General features: G+C 44.2%; 1 protein-coding gene across 3 annotated transcripts in view; it reads right to left on the bottom strand.

The window, feature by feature from the left end:
* Positions 1–3,709: 3,709 nt before the first annotated feature.
* The window catches only part of nnt (nicotinamide nucleotide transhydrogenase), a 28,953-nt gene continuing 16,667 nt past the window's right edge, over positions 3,710–15,995 (bottom strand). For all 3 annotated transcript variants that reach the window (XM_088391437.1, XM_088391436.1, XM_088391438.1), the window contains 12 exons: positions 15,538–15,699; positions 13,983–14,093; positions 13,117–13,262; positions 12,739–12,934; positions 12,173–12,406; positions 11,591–11,751; positions 10,576–10,755; positions 10,230–10,389; positions 8,551–8,632; positions 7,296–7,414; positions 6,976–7,091; positions 3,710–5,575 (listed from right to left, as the gene is read on the bottom strand). In XM_088391437.1, the coding sequence (XP_088247563.1) occupies positions 5,432–5,575; positions 6,976–7,091; positions 7,296–7,414; positions 8,551–8,632; positions 10,230–10,389; positions 10,576–10,755; positions 11,591–11,751; positions 12,173–12,406; positions 12,739–12,934; positions 13,117–13,262; positions 13,983–14,093; positions 15,538–15,699 (1,811 nt within the window). In that variant the 3' untranslated portion in view covers positions 3,710–5,431. The remainder of the gene's footprint in view (positions 5,576–6,975; positions 7,092–7,295; positions 7,415–8,550; positions 8,633–10,229; positions 10,390–10,575; positions 10,756–11,590; positions 11,752–12,172; positions 12,407–12,738; positions 12,935–13,116; positions 13,263–13,982; positions 14,094–15,537; positions 15,700–15,995) is intronic.

Below are 15,995 nucleotides of genomic sequence, written 5' to 3'. Positions count from 1 at the left end.
TTATCCATAAGTGAAAAACAAACATGAGCATCCCAACACATGATTTCCTGTCATGTTTCATCAGATGTCAACACAGGCTGTAAATATACCACCATAGTGTCCAGCTGCGGTGCATTCAAGGACTGGGTATCGGGGTACGTACTTTGCTGCCGTTTCTCTCACAGCAGCGCAGCTCTCCAGACGCCAACATACACCTGCCCACACACACACACATTCACAACACGCATTCCTTCCATGACATAAATGGACGGCTCAGGTGTTTCCGCCTTTGTAGTTTGACAAACACCGAGCAAGAGACAGAAAGTGAGCGAGACAGATGGAGAATAGCGCTGGAAGAGATATGATGTTTTCCTTTCTTCCGCCTGGGCTCTGAAACTCCATCTCTCTTTCATTGCCTCTTTCATTGTCACTCAAGTCTTTTGTGCGACGCCGATGAGGCCCCCTCGACACCAAAGAGGTCATCCGGCCGATACCCGACTCCCATTGACGGCCCCGCTAACATCCTTTCCATAACTTCTTTTCATTTCCCGACACAAGGGCTGTTAAAGTTGTGTCCCTTTTTTTTTCTGCTAAGACGGCATTTTTTTTTTTATGAAACTGAACACAGTGGTTTTTCGTTGCAACAGAGCACGGGGTGTTCTCTATGGTGGAGGATTGTGTGGTTATGGTCTTGGAGCCTAGACTGGTTTAGACTAAAGGGGGGGGACACAATGGTTTTTCGAGGCCCCACACATTGAGTTGTGGCCTACAAACATTCGAGCCGACTGTACTTTGCAGTTCAAACTGTACGGACAAGAACCGATTTGTGTTTTTGGATTATTATGAACCGGTTTAATCCAAATATTATTTGGATGAAGAGATTTTGGAAGAGCAAGTGTCTTACATTATTCACCCAGCTGCACTTTCTTGACGTTGTTTCCCCTCATCTCTAGTTTGACCAAAGGACAATAACAAACTCTTGCTAAGTGGCCCTGGAAGATCTTTCAATAAACATTTTGTTTCCCTAAAAGTGTATTGCCTCTGTTTTAGAGAGACTAAAAGGCTCATAGCGACACATGTCGGCCCGTCGCCTCTACATTAAGCAGCCTCGCTTCTTTCATTTATCTCTCCTCTTTCCATCTTCATCTCTCAACAATTTACATCCAGAGGTTGAGGAGCAGCTGGACAATAAAAGCAGCTTAAAAGACTCACTGCCGCAATGTTTACATTAGCCGGCCTTAAGCGGCGATGAAATTGAACAGTAAAAAGGTCATTTGTGTTGCTCGCCGGCCAGGTTGCGTTGACATTTATCTCTCGCTGTCAGAGTGCAAATGTCTTTCGGAAAGTGCAATGACTGTGGGAGCTTTTAGGAGGAGCTCGGGAAAGGAAAGGCGGCCTCTTCTTTCAAGCATTAAAAGTGCTTTGGATTTCATGACTTATCTGGACTGCCAACAAATTTTTAGGAATCAAAGAAAAAGGCTTTTGTGGAAATTCCCTGGATTGCCTCATTTAGTCAAATTGGTCATAACAGCAAAATTAACCTTTTTGATAATTATTTTAGTCACTCAAGGCGGTGGAATGTCTATTTCTACATTTTTTTAAAATACATTAAATTTATGGAGTGGCCATTACGTGCTGCTGTTTTGGTTAGCAATGGAATTACAATGGGGTCCACAGTAACTACAAAATAGGAGTGATGTATCACAATGAACTAAAAAAAATTGTTTTTTTTCCCACGACGTATCTCAATTAACACATTTATGCAATAACAAATACTAATCTTTTATGTTACCGCCACACAATGCTGCCGACAATCTCACCACGCACCAAATCGTTCCGAGCACATCCGTTCAAAACAAACCCACGACTCTGACCCCGCCCCACCTTCCCCTGGCGTGACAGCCGAGCACGATGCACCTTCTGTTAGTTACGCGAGTTTAAAGCATAGTTGCACATGTTTACTACAGTCGCCCCTGGGGGACGTGTGGTTGTCACATGGCCTCGCTGCAAGTCATTAAAGTAGCAGATACAGCTTATAGCTCATGTTTACACTGACCATTTGTTGGAAGACATGTGGAACAGATGTCCCCCCCCCCCCCTCGCAGACAAAAAAAAAACACTTTGGAGATGTTTCATCCTTGGTCTTGATTATGACACACTCAGAAACACAGGGTTAATCTACTTGATCTAAGCGGGAGGAGGCATTCCCTGTCAACAAACCAAAGTAAAAACACGATTTCATCTGCACACCTTTCAACAAGGATTACTTCATGTACACACTCACGCTGATAACGTGTATAAATGGAGCATGTTGCGTTGTCGCGTCTTGTCTGCGCTGCATTTGTTTAAAACGTGTCAAACATTCAGCGTAGTGTTGCTGTGTACTACTTCTTGTCATTCCTTCCAGGAGTGTTAGTACTTCATTCGAGGACAAAATGTTTGTCTCGAGTGGGACTAGAACACAGTGTGAGACAGAAGCGAAATGAAGAGAAATTTGATTCATATGTTCCAGCCACACTGACTATTTTATTAGGAAAATTAGCAGTCTATAATATATTTAGATTTTTTTTAAACGGTTTGTCACACTTTGTCTTTCAATGTACATTATGCTGCTCACCTGGTGTGCACAGAATGGCCACCTGGGGGCAGTAAGACAGAGACTCAGCTCCTCTCGCTAGCCTTCTCAATACAGCAGTAATATTACTTGTTCGATGCGAGGGATAAAGAATATATGCCTGTGAGAATTTTCTTATGGTTTGTGTTATGGCGCAATTGCTCAAAGGGTAATGACACTGCCACATATATGCTAATTGTTAGCATTTTTTTTAATACTGTCCTCTTTGCTGCTGCAAAACCCATTTTAGTACCGAACAACCAACGAAATGTTCGTCTACTCAATTAAATTATATTATTTTAATCATTTGGGTCGTATTTTAACAAGACCAAATAATCTCGACCCATCCATGGTGCATTTTAATGGAGCAACCATGAAGACAAAATACTGTAACTATCTATAAAGCCAAAGTGATGATCAAACGCTTTTGCTCACCAAAACACACTCTCCCCGCAAGTACGTAATTTGCATGCTCATCAAAGTGCACGCAAAGCTCCAGGCCAGAGAGTGGAGCATGGAGGCTTATTGTGGCAGAGGTATGCGGGCTATCCTTCAGACTTGAGGATAAATAGTGGCAGAGTGGCAACAGGAGGCTGTCACCTTTGCCGTTATCACACTACGAAGCTTCATCATTAACACCGACACCACCAGACCTTTACGCATTGTATGATGCTACACAATGTCAAACCTTTTGACCAAAATGTTTCAAACCTTATCGCAGGATCTCACCCTCACTATGGCGAGTGACAGCTTCCCTTCAGAAGTTGCGTACCCACAGAGGAGATAAGAGCCTGTCTGAGTGCTACTTGTTACGGAATGAAGCCGCCCTCATGGCACACGCATGCATTCATCATAGTATCGTCTCATCTCTGTGGGCACCCGCCCTAACCCGAGCGGCCCCAGACGGCTTTCCAATGATGAATGGCGAGCCAAGTGGCGCTTAGAGGAGGACATGTCACACAAATGCGGATTTACATCTTGGGTAGTAACGCAACCCCCATGGCTCACTCATGCGATGCTTTTATGTCACACACACACATACTTGGCGCTATATGAAACTAAATTGGAAATTAACATCAGATAGTAGTCATGACAAGAAAAAACAACATAATACAGTCTATTTTAATTACAAGTTTATTTATTAGGGATGATGCTCCATATGATAAACAAAAGCGGAAAAGAACATTCACAGTACATTTTCCTATTATGGTGCATTCACGCTTCTAATTCAAATAGCTGTGCTTCACAAATGTCACATTAGAAAAATACTTTCCGTTTTGGGGGGGTGACAGAGAATGTACATTGGAAATGGCCTTGAAAAATTGATCGGGTTTAGTTTTGGGCAACGACCTTTTAATATTGAGTTAGTACACTAGATATTAGCAACAACTCGACTAGACAGCGGCAAACTGAGGTTTGATGGTTCGACGACATACTAAAGATGAGGAAGGTTACATAAAAGCAATATGGAAATGAATATGGAAGGAATCAATATGAAAAGTTATTGGTCAAGTGTGTCTGTGTGAGGAGGTAGAAAGAAACATGGTGGTCAAAATGGTGGAAGGGTCCCAAGGGTTAGTACACATCAGCAGGTCATCTACAAAAGACTTGAAATACAGCGACGCCTTTTTGTTGTTCCTCGAACCAGGAAAAATAATGTCAAGCGCTATACACTATACAACAGTTCGACTCGGGTGTACTTGGTGTTAATTGTGATGGTACGAATTTAAATTAGGCTGGATTTACACTGCATGGTTCAAGTTAGAAATTTGATTTTTTTTTTTTGGCTTGCAATTAGGTCAATTCGAACAGGAAAAAAAAATTGCACTGAATTAGTCGCATTACAGTGATTCCAAAGTGCAGCACTCCCTCTAGTGGCAGATAAAAGAATCACTGCCCGAGTACAGTTCAGTTGTATTTCACTTTGAAGTTCAATATTTTTTTGATTTAATCTTTATTAACGGTTTGTTTCCAACGTTTGTGTACAATTCATCTTAATGGGAAGATTAAATAAATTTATCACTTGGACATGCAGTGTAAAATCAGACTAACAGGTCAAAATAAGGGCTTTGATGTGTCATGAATTGCAACCAAATGGGGACTGTTCAACAATCTGGCTGTGAGGCAATGACACAAACGCCAGATTACACATTTGCTGGAAACAGATTCAGCTTCCCCACACGTGTGCGCCGAAATATCTGGACGCAAGATCTCATCGTTGTCCATTAAAAAGCTATTCTCCACATTTTTCATGTTTATCTAAGGCGTAAATACATCTCGTGTTGGTTGTCCAGATTATCATGACTACAGATACGGATGTGTTTTTTTAAGGTCCATTACGAGGCCCAAATCATAATTCAAGAAGCAACCGTGGCTTCCATAAAGGATTTTCAACACGGTATAAACCTGTAAATGAAAAGATTGTAGAAAACGGTTTTGATCGTATTGCTCGTTTTTCCCGCTGGTAACAAAACTAAATGCTAAAAAAAAAAAAAATTCAGAAAAAACAAAAAATCATATTGGTTATTGATGGGGGAAAAAAACACTAATCATTTGTTATCTATTTACTAAAAAGTATAATTTCAAACATGTAACATGTAATTCACTCTTACACAATAGTGATCTGCTCTATGTGTAGGGCAGACCCTTCCTTCATCTAAATGCTAAAAAAACCGCAACGACACAAATATCATGTGAACGCTAAACGCTGCCATTTGTCTTATTGTAGAGTGTTGACGGGACTGGCGCAAAGATGACGCAATGCCGCCGGGTCTCGATGTGGTTCCCTTTTTTGTGCTAGGGGGGAGGGGGGGGGGGGCTTTGCGGGGAGACAGCGGCTCAATGAGCTTCACGGACCTTGCCCTGCAGGGCGTCGCACGTCTTCTTGGCGTCGCCCAGCAACATGGCCGTGTTGGGCTTGTAGAAGATGGGGTTGTCCACGGCGGCGTAGCCTACGCCCAGCGAGCGTTTCATCACCACCACCTACGGTAAACGGGAGCGGACACCGTCAAGACGGTAAGCGCCGTCGGCCATTGACGAAGGGGGATGTCACAACGGCGCAGGAGAATTTACGGGGGCTCCTCGCTCCATTGGTTGATTATTTTTTTGCTAACGAGCGAAAATTTGACTCACAAGACAAAGATATTCCTCTATCGTTCAGTATTCATCCATCCATCCATCCAACATGTACAATACTGAATAATTTCTTAAAATGGAAAACTTGCGGAAAGTTAGGAAGGCATGGCAAAAAAAAGGCAGATGCACACAGTGAAGCAAGTGATTTGAGTTACGAGCACGGTCATAGAATGGATTGAGCTCTTGAGTCAAGGTGCATGCATTGTATGCTAATTGCAAAGCCCTTCCCGCTCAAGGACTTGCTCACATCTGCTGCATGATTTCTCTCCTGCCGGTTTCATTTTAGGTGATAATTTAATCCCGTCTGTGCCAAAAACACACTTTGTTGCTGTTTTGAGCGGAAAGGTTCAGGGAAGTTTATTCTCCGAAATGGCTTATTCTAGCCTCACTTTGCAGACTGTTTAAAAGCACTTCCCTAAACAGTGCATGCTCATGTTGCCCCATCTGTGCATGGACAGCCTCCTTTTATTTCTCTGTGGTGGAGGCAAGCGGTCATTAGTTTAGGACAGAATTATGGTTTTACAATGACTATACTTTTTTTTGCACTGTCATTGTTAGGTGGATTTTTTTGTTTGTTTTGCATGGCGGGCCAACATTTATTTAGTTATAAGCAAGCTTGAGATAAATCACTGCTTGAGTGAAGTGAGGTGGGGGGGGGCAACACAAAATTACAAGACTCACAAGGAGCGTGCAGCAGATGCTAACATGCAAACATCATTCACTTAAAGATACACAACACATACTGTAGATGTGTTGAGATTTAGTAATTCCATTAAATTATTATTTCAACCTTTGAAAATCCTACTATATTACAATGTTGATTTAAGATTAAATTAAATAAAAAAAATATTACTATAGTATTATAGCTCACAGATTAAGAGGAGTCATATAAATCACAACAGGCAAAGTCAACAAACAGCTTGTACGGCTCATGCAAAGTTACACAAGTTTTGAGACGGCGATGTTAACTGGTTAATGGGCCCATGCTTATTCACATGCTCAGTAAATTGGGTTATCTTTTAAGTTTTTTTGGAAAGGCCGCTGTGGGCAAAGAGCATCAATTCCAGATTTCGGAGCGGTGCCATTCCACAGGGACGCAGTCACCCCTAATAGGATCAGGATGGGACCGCACCTGGAGCTTTAAACATCTTCTTTCTTGCAACATGAACACGTCTGTTGCTCTTTTATCTATTTGGGGGCCCTCGAATGTTACGATGCAGCGTGCACGTGTGCCAGATGTGTGTTACCTGCTTGGCCTTCCAGACCTCCAGCACGGGCATGCCAGCGATGATGGAGTTCGGGTCTTCCTGGGCGGCGGAGTTTACAGTATCATTGGCGCCGATCACTAGGACCAAGTCGGTCTCTGAAATGACACACAGTGAATTAAAGAGGTAGCCAATAGGAATGGGCCAACACATGAGTCTACATGGAAGGTTCTTGAACTTGAAAAGTACTACGCCCCTTGCAGGAATTTCTTTTGGGTGACTGCCTTGGAACAAAATTTGGGTAATAATTTCAGTGGTTCTCCAAAGGTTTGGAATTCAAATCTCGGCCCGGCTTATCTTACCAGGAAAGTCTTCATTGATTTCCTCCATCTCCAGGACAATGTCGTAAGGGACGCCGGCTTCAGCCAACAACACGTTGAGCTGACCGGGCATACGGCCGGCGACGGGGTGGATACCGAACCTACAGAAACATTATGCATTCAATTAATATTCTATTTATCACCATGAAAAAAAAATTGAAATAAAGAAAAATAAAAGATAAAAATCCATGTGAAAAATGGTAAAAGGCAGAATAGCAGTCAAAAATGTGTTTAAAAAACATTTTGTGAATTTTTTTTTTAATTTAATCCCTGGCATGTCAAGAATTTTGGCTCCTTCAGATTGGCTCACATTTTTGGAAATTCAATTTATCTCTATAACTCAACAATACTTTTCTTACATTACAACGTGAACATCACCCTTGGCAACACTAAAGAGACAATTGCAGACCTGCCCGAGACTGGAACGAATTACAAAACCACCACGCCAAGGCTTGGTGTGAGAGTGAAAACGATTGAGAGAGACAAAACAAATTGACAATTTACAAATCCAGCCAGAGATAACAAAATGATTTCCCCAACAACAAGAATAAAGCATCCGTGTGGTGTAACGCCAGCCGGCGTTTGTATTGGAATTAACTCATATTAGTTTGGTGATTTTAGGCAGGAGCGGAGTGCAGGCGGGCCGGGCCGCAGCATCTGGGACGTATTAGCGGCGGCGGCGGCGGGGGATTGGAAAAGACACTTTGGACGCCAGAGTAAACCTCCGATTGTACAACGCGACGCCGATTAAAAGGGATTACGGTCATTAAAAATTAGAATACGGAGCAAAGTAAAGAGCTCTTTCTTTCCTTCTCTTGAACTTTGAGCAGCCACTTTCTCTTTAATCAAGTACAAATGCTCCAAGTAGCTCGCAAGGAGCAGCTGCCACCACCGCCATCAAACAACGGAGGTGGGATCAATTCCACGTGCTTCCATATCCTTATTCATCCTTCTTGTGTTTTTTGGTCAACTCACTCTATCTGCCCGTCCCCCTTTGAGTTCTTTGACATCATTCGCAGCACTTGACATTTGATTGGAATTCATTCCAAAGCACGCCGTCCACTTATGCACACAATTACTTGAGCTTGTTTGTTCAACGTTTGATTTGAACGGAGTTTATATTGGTGAGCACAACACGGGCGGTGCATGTGAGGAGGAGCCAACAACTACAGCGCTAGCGAAGAATGTTAACTTGGGAGAAGGCTAGCCGGGGTGCGGCTCGAGATGAGGAACTTACCGCACGTCCTTGCCAGCATCTTTGAGATTCTTCACCAATTCTGCGATGGGGTACTGAGCCTTGGCAGCACAAAGACCATAACCTACGAGAAAGAGTGGGAATTAGTCATTTCAAGTCGTTAGCTGTTCCTAAAACTTGGATATTAATGATTCCGACAAGAGGCGGGTCTATTTATAGCAACAGCAAGATTGGCAGTTAGTGGAGTGCAAACTGTTTTAGCTAAGTATTAAAACCACAGGAACATTTTTGAAGTGGAGTCCTGCAGCTGACCCTCACAGCCCCTCCAAGCGCTCGGCGACGACCCGCTGTGATTGCCTTTTACGATCCCGCAGAACGTGCTAATGCGGTTGGGAGAGCAAAGCGTCCGAGCAGGTACACTTGAAAAGAAAATGGGCAGCCGGCAACCTTGCTAACTTCAAAAGAACGCCACCGCCCGTGATCGTATGTTGCCAAATCGCCAATAAATGTTTGAAGGCTTAGTGTCGTTAAAATGCCGCCTGGACTGGTGAGTGACGTGGGTGTCGATGAGAATCGCTATGAAACAGGGATTCCTTTTGTGGAAAGTCTAAACATGAATACAAAAAAATATTAAATTGGTCTTTATCAAGCCATAAAAAACCCCACAAACACACACATAGCAAACACTTCAGTGGTGAAATCTTATCACAACAACCAATCAGAAAGCTTTTTAGGATGGACAATTAAAGTCGAGAGTTCCCAACACAAGGGGGGAAAAAAAAGTAAATTATTGTCCTCTCTTTGCTTCCAACATTCCGTATTTTGGAGGAAAATAAACCTGAAGGGAGATGGGCCAGACAAAGCATGCAAATCACGTTTATTGAGAAATTTCTTAAGGTTTTCCCCAGATGTCAATCAGGTGAGGTGACGGTGCGCTACGATTGGTTAAGTGGAAACATGAGGATGGGCGAAATAAGTCAGCACTCGGCAGTCGACTGCTGATTACTGCAATAGAGAAAATAATCAGCCGTTTGATTACGCGGCGTTATGGCTATTATGACATCAGCAATCGTAAAATGTTAAGAGTGGATACTTTGCATTGCAGCAGAATAGAGGTCAACAGCTGAATGCACAAAAGCATCAATAAAACTTTTTACTGATAGCCTCAATGACCTCAAACTAATGTGACAGTCCAAGTATCTTATCTTTGACAGGCTTTATTATGATTCTTCTAAATTCTCATGTTTTGACTTTTACAAATATTCCCTGGAATTCTTTTTTTTTTATTTGTTGAAAAGACGGATAAAACCAAATCAAAACAGTTTTTTTTCCGCCACTCCGTCCAACTTTATTCTGGCTCCTTTTAGGTCAGGCTGTCTGATATGATCATTGTAGTCATCCATTAGTAACAGAAAAGTCAAATATTTGCAATATCATATACACATAATATTTAGCACAAAATTAATTAGCACGCACTGCATTGCAGATTGTCTATTTACCAGACACGACCACACAAGGGCCTAAGAATGTCTGTTCCTGGCAGGGTAAGTGTGCAATGGGGGGGGGCAACCTTGTCAATTAGCCTAGCAAAACGGTGATGTAACACGGGTCAACAAAGGGTTAAATAAACAGAACACACTCTTTGCAAACCCTGAAGGGGGGGTGGTGACTGGCAAAGTCAAAGTGCCATGTTTTTCGACTTGCGTGTATGTGTGTGTTACCTGGGGTGATAATAATGCTCTGGGCCTCTTTAATCATCTCCACAGTCTGATCAATGTTGACCTCGGTGTGCGTCCCCGTGATCTCCATGGGCTTCCCGGTGCCTGTGGAAGACGTGCCGTAGCCTCCCAAGATCACGTTGGCCAGCGAGCGGTTCATTGCCTGACGGGCAGAATTGCTTTCATTAAAATGATCGCCTCATTTTGTGTCAACTTTATTTATTCTCTTGAAAAAGGACACACGTGAGGTTGAGGTCATCAACAACATGGCAAGATTAGAGTCCCTCCTGGTGGATGCGGGAGGAACAACAAGTAAATTCCAAACTGTACTGTCGTGTCATCAACTTACCACACACATGATGTATGACAGAATTGCACCGGAAGATCCGATGAGGGCTCCGACGATGGTCAGGAGATTGTTGTTGAGCAGGAAACCCTCGGCGCACAAGGCCCATCCTGAGTAGCTGTTCAGCACGGTGATCACCACCGGCATGTCGGCACCCCCGATGGCCGCCGTTAAGGTTACTCCCTGGAGGGGAAACAGAAGAATAGGTCCGGTGATTTTATAAAAAATACAATAAAATTGAAATCACTGAAAAGATGATACACGAGATGATAAGAACCTGATTAGAGATAAGACATTTAATATCCACCTGATATGATATTTAGCTAAGCCCTCTATGGAGGCCCTAATAAATCCATCGGCAGATGTGTGGATTGGCAAAGAGCTCGTTTGCTAGTCTGCCAATGGAACGTCTTTAATGAGTGAAATATGTTTCGCCTTCTCCGCTAATAATGATCGATTTTAAGGTAGCGAGGAGAACAAAGCTGAAACGCTCCCCAAAGCATCTGCTGCTTATTATAAAACCTCGATGTGCTATCATTACTTCAGTTCACTCGAAACGTTAACGGGTTTTTAGTAATATGATGACAAGGAAAAAAAAAAAAAAAAAAACGCCACAGGTCAAAAAGGTGTTCAACATTCTGCTGCTAAAAGTTTAAAGTCAACTCCAGCCGAGTCGACTCCTGGGGAAAATTTTCCAAAGGTTAAGCGTGACTTTATAGTGGTGAAGCCCAATATAATTAAAGTCAAGTGCAAGCGGGAGGCTGGCAGTCGCACAAAGTCGACTCTTTTTTGCCACGATGCTTGCCAGACTATTAACAGATTTCTGGGCAGCTACCGATGCCGGTGCAACAGGCCGCTTATTGACTGGCTTCCCTTCGCCCCCTTCCTGATGGAAACACGAAATCAACCTTCTAACACGCGCCGTCCGTCAGCGTTAACAGATTCCGATCCGCGCGCGATGACACGTGGCCGTAAAAATGAATGCTCCGTTGTGCGCTCCAGAGACGTACGCACGTACCATGATGGCGGACAGAGCCGAGACGGAGCCCAGGCAGGTGATGCCTGTGACGTAGCTGGGGTCCAGCATGTAGGGGACCATCCCCCCGATGCTGCCGGCCATCAGAGAAGCGTTGAGGGCGTGGCGGGCGGGGAGAATCAAGGGGGCGCTGTCCAGCATACCTGCGTGATGGGAGAATGAGGATGGAAAATCAAACTTTTGATCTCGGGATAGCAATAATTAATCATTTCAGTTCACTTTTTTTTTTCTTCTAATCAAGAATTTTGGCAACCGTGTCATATTTGCACAGGCTTGCCTCCAATTTAACTAGGCAATATGTTGACGTCCTGAGAGTAGCGAGGCATAAATGGATTTTATTATTTGGCAGCAAGCAGGAGATGGTGCAAATATTTCAGCGCTAATTAGTTTACTCCATAAACACAAACCAAACAGAGCGAATCCTACATCAACAGAAAACTTAGATCAACATCTGCCTCGCAGTTAAGAGATCAGCAAACTATCCTTGATTTTTTTTTTTTTTTTTTGTGAGTCATGACACATATTTAGTCAAGTGTCCATCTCCGAGTATGAACTTATTCAAACCTTGCAGTTTGCCGTAAGCCACCAAAGAGCCGCTGAAAGTGACCCCGCCGATGAAGGTGCCCAGGTAGGCCACGATCTTGGTGAGATTGGCCGCGGGGTCCGTGGCAAAGTGCGGGTACTCCACCATGTATTCGGCCACGCAGGTCAGCACGGCGGCCAAGCCCACCAGACTGTGAAAGGCGGCCACCAGCTGGGGCAGGTCGGTGATCTGGATTCGCTTAGCGATGGTCAGCCCTGTAGAGGAGAGAACAACTGATTCAACACACACGGAGATGCAGACGTCATGACGGAGAGCTGCTGGGAAGCCGATGCGGGCTGTTTAGTCTGGCTTTGTTACTGGAACGATTAGCATTTCGATTAAACGATGGCTAATGTAAGTGAAAGCTAATGCATAATTTTGACAAGCTGAACACCCCCCCCCCCTCCTCCTCCTCGTGTTTGGCAGCAAATGAGACACAGACACTTGTTTGATGATCACAAAGCTCACCCGCACGCCACACACCTGCTTCTTAATCGATTCAAGCCGACAACAAACGCAAGTCCAAAACGAGACACCGCAGACTCACCGGCGGTGCCGCCGACGGCCATGGCGGCGCTCATCTGCGCCAGGAGCTCGGGACTCGGCTTGAGTGCGCCCAGGGTGGCGACAATGCCCCCGGTCACTCCCATAATCCCCAAGGCGTTGCCCAGACGGGCTGTGGACTGATTGGAGAGACCGGCCAAGGCGCCGACGCAGCACATTCCAGAGCCCAAGTACATCATCTGGTGAGAGGAGGAGACATACAATACATTTAAAAAAAAAAAAAAATCTGTTTTACATGGACGATTCTGCTCAACATCTGGACAAACAAAGTCCACATAAAAAGGATGATTACCTAACTTTTACATGCCAGTGATGGACGCAGCAAATTATTCCGGCACGTTCCCAGATGAAAATTGCCCACCTGCTCAATGTTGTATCCCGAGTGCAGCGCTGCGGCGTATCCGCCCACAAACAAACCGCCCGGGAGCAGATAGAGGTAGTTGTGCTCCGGGGGATCGGTGGGACGCTTGAACATGTCCAACATCTTCTGAGTCACCAGGAAACCACCTAAGTCAAGACACACAATGTTTACAGAGCATGCCAGTACGGGGTCGCTCAACTTTGTCATGTTCTGACGTCTTTCTGAAGATGAAACGCAGATGACAGGCAGCTTGACTCGTTTTTGCATCAAAACATGGAGAGTTTTTACTTCCAGGTTCCCATTCAACATTATGGCTTAGCTTTAAAAAAAAACAAAAGCTGTGCCCTATTATGTACTGTCAGGTTCAGTTGCATGCTCCTCGCTTTACTACAACAGGCGAGGCTTCTCAACCGCGCCGTGACTGCCGTGGCGAATGCTTCCAATCCACGTCCATCACGACCTGTCATACCATGCAGTCTCATGACCATCACGTTTTGTTCACAATTGCCTACGACAGGGGCAGTAGCGTCACCACAGTGAGATGTGTCTGGATGGAACTTACAGGGAAAATTAAAATAAAGCCACAGTTCAGCCTCAAGAGGAAAACTAAAGGATTATTAGTGACGAGTATTGTGACCATGCCAGGAACAATTTGTTGTTGGAATGGAAAAACAGGCAGAACAGGTGGCTATACAAGAAAGCTAGGCTAGAGGAATATTATTGTACAATTTATATTAAATCTGTCGATCAACCACTTAACTACCTACGCTGATGTTTTATTGGCCGGCGGTTGCTTTAACTGGCGGCGTGAGTTTGTGTAGATGTACGTGTGTGTGTGTGTGTGTGTGAGGCAGGAAGGGACTCACCAGCTATGTTGACTGAGGAGATGAAGGCGGCGAGCACGGCCAGTGTCTCTGCAGTGCTTGATGGGGCGTAACCACCTCCCATTAGGGACAGGCCACCCACGGCCGTAAGACCTGCACAGGGTGGACATTTGGAATATTAGGCCAGCTATTCAACAATATTAAAAAAAAAAACAATAACAACAACAGCAGCAGACAAACAGACACTTTCCATTCTTCAACTTTCCTTTTTCCAGATTTGGAGATTACAGAAAGTCTGTGTGCGTTGGGCTCAGGAAGCCTCGATAAGATCAGTCCAATAATGACTAACAGGCACTAAAATGAAACCCACACACAGTAATCTGCATTCAAAAGGACTTCAGCCGGTAACTGGCTTCAACAGTTGGCCTAAGAATTTCTCCTCTAGTGCGATAAGTTAGTCCATTTCTTAAACTGCCATATACGGTACAATATGTCACTGATCCCTCTTGTTGCAGGTGCTTCTGTCTGATGGTAAAGGATGATACAGTTTCTCATCTTTAAGGTTTCCTATCAAACGTCTTAGCAAACAGGTCCGGCAAAAAATACAGTATCAACCAAACTCAAAAGTTCAAAAGTGAGTTATTGTGCGTGCGTGTGTGTAATTATGGTGCCCGGAACAACGTATTGTGGAGGTCTTTTTCCTGTAACTACAGACGGTCAGTGACTCAGTCAGCACCATGCCAAAACGCAGTTGGAAAACTGCCATAAAGAAGGTGGGCCAGGGCAAAAGGCGAGCGTTGACGAGAAGAAATGGAAAAACAAAAAAAAATCCAGAATTAACCAAATATGTGAAATTTCTTCAGCTGTTGACTTCAAATAAAAAATACACAATCAAGGTTACATTGCAGCTTCTTTTTTGTTTGAGTGAAACGTTCTGTCTACACTTTTTATGACCGCTGCATATTTTTCCAATAAAATCTCACACAAAATCCAGTCACTGAAAACACTATTTCTTTTTGGGTGAAAAATCTTGCAAATAGTGAATCTGTGGTGAGTCAGTAAATTTCAGATTCCAACTTTAATGGTTCACATTTCATTTAAAAATATTACGTTTACTAAAGATCACACTAGTATTTAAATATTAGTCAGGTTAATTCCACAAAGAATCAAAGGGTAGGCAAAAAAAGAAACCTCCCTGAGGAGCATAGTATAAGACGAGCTAAGATGCAAACATAAAAGCAGCGCAGTCCTTTGTGGCCAGTAAAAATTTTTAAAGGACGTGAAAAGTGTCGGCGTTCATTCCCATCGAGTCTCGGCAGCCTCGCTCTGATGTCTGGGTGAGTAGCGACTAAATGAGAAGGAGACCACCCTGACCCCTAAAGATCACCAACTGGTGTGTTACTTCCTACCTCAGCATGGGCCGGCGGGGTGATCAAAGCGGCGAGAACACACACGTGCACTTACCTCCCCGACCTTTGGACCCCATTGTGTTAAGCAGCAGTCAACAACGGCAACACCATCATTTAAGCTTTTATTTGGACTGAAGGAGAATTACTTTTTAATTTCCTTGTTTTGTACATAAAAATAAACAACGAACCTGAGATGGCGTTGGTCACGGACATGAGCGGCGAGTGGAGGGCGGGGGTGACGCCCCACACGGTGTGGTATCCCACGATGCCCGCCAAGCCGAAGGTGGTGACCATCTGCGTGAAGGCGGCGTTGGGAGCCGCCAGACCCAAACCCAAGAGTGTAGCCATGCCTGGAACAAAAGGAGGGAAACACTTTCAAATAAAGTAACTAGTAGCCTCTCAGTTTTTTTCTCATTTCCTGTTGGCATGTGAGAACCCCCCCCCCTCAGAAAGTTTATTATCCCAAATGACTCAATTACACATCCGCTCTAATGAGCAGGTAAGCGGCGCCTAACGATGTTGGCCGTCCGGCGGGGGGTCGGTCAATGTGTGATCCGAAATTAAATGCATGTGGAGCGCTCGCACAACCCCGTGGCCTGTGTGGCACGGCGGGGAGCCCCGGCGGTGGCGGTGTCACTTCAAACAA

Source organism: Syngnathus floridae, chromosome 12 (genome assembly GCF_059516105.1).
Source record: "Syngnathus floridae isolate MCC-2025c chromosome 12, RoL_Sflo_1.0, whole genome shotgun sequence".
Lineage (NCBI taxonomy): Eukaryota > Metazoa > Chordata > Actinopteri > Syngnathiformes > Syngnathidae > Syngnathus > Syngnathus floridae.
This window is presented reverse-complemented; position numbering and strand designations above follow the sequence as displayed.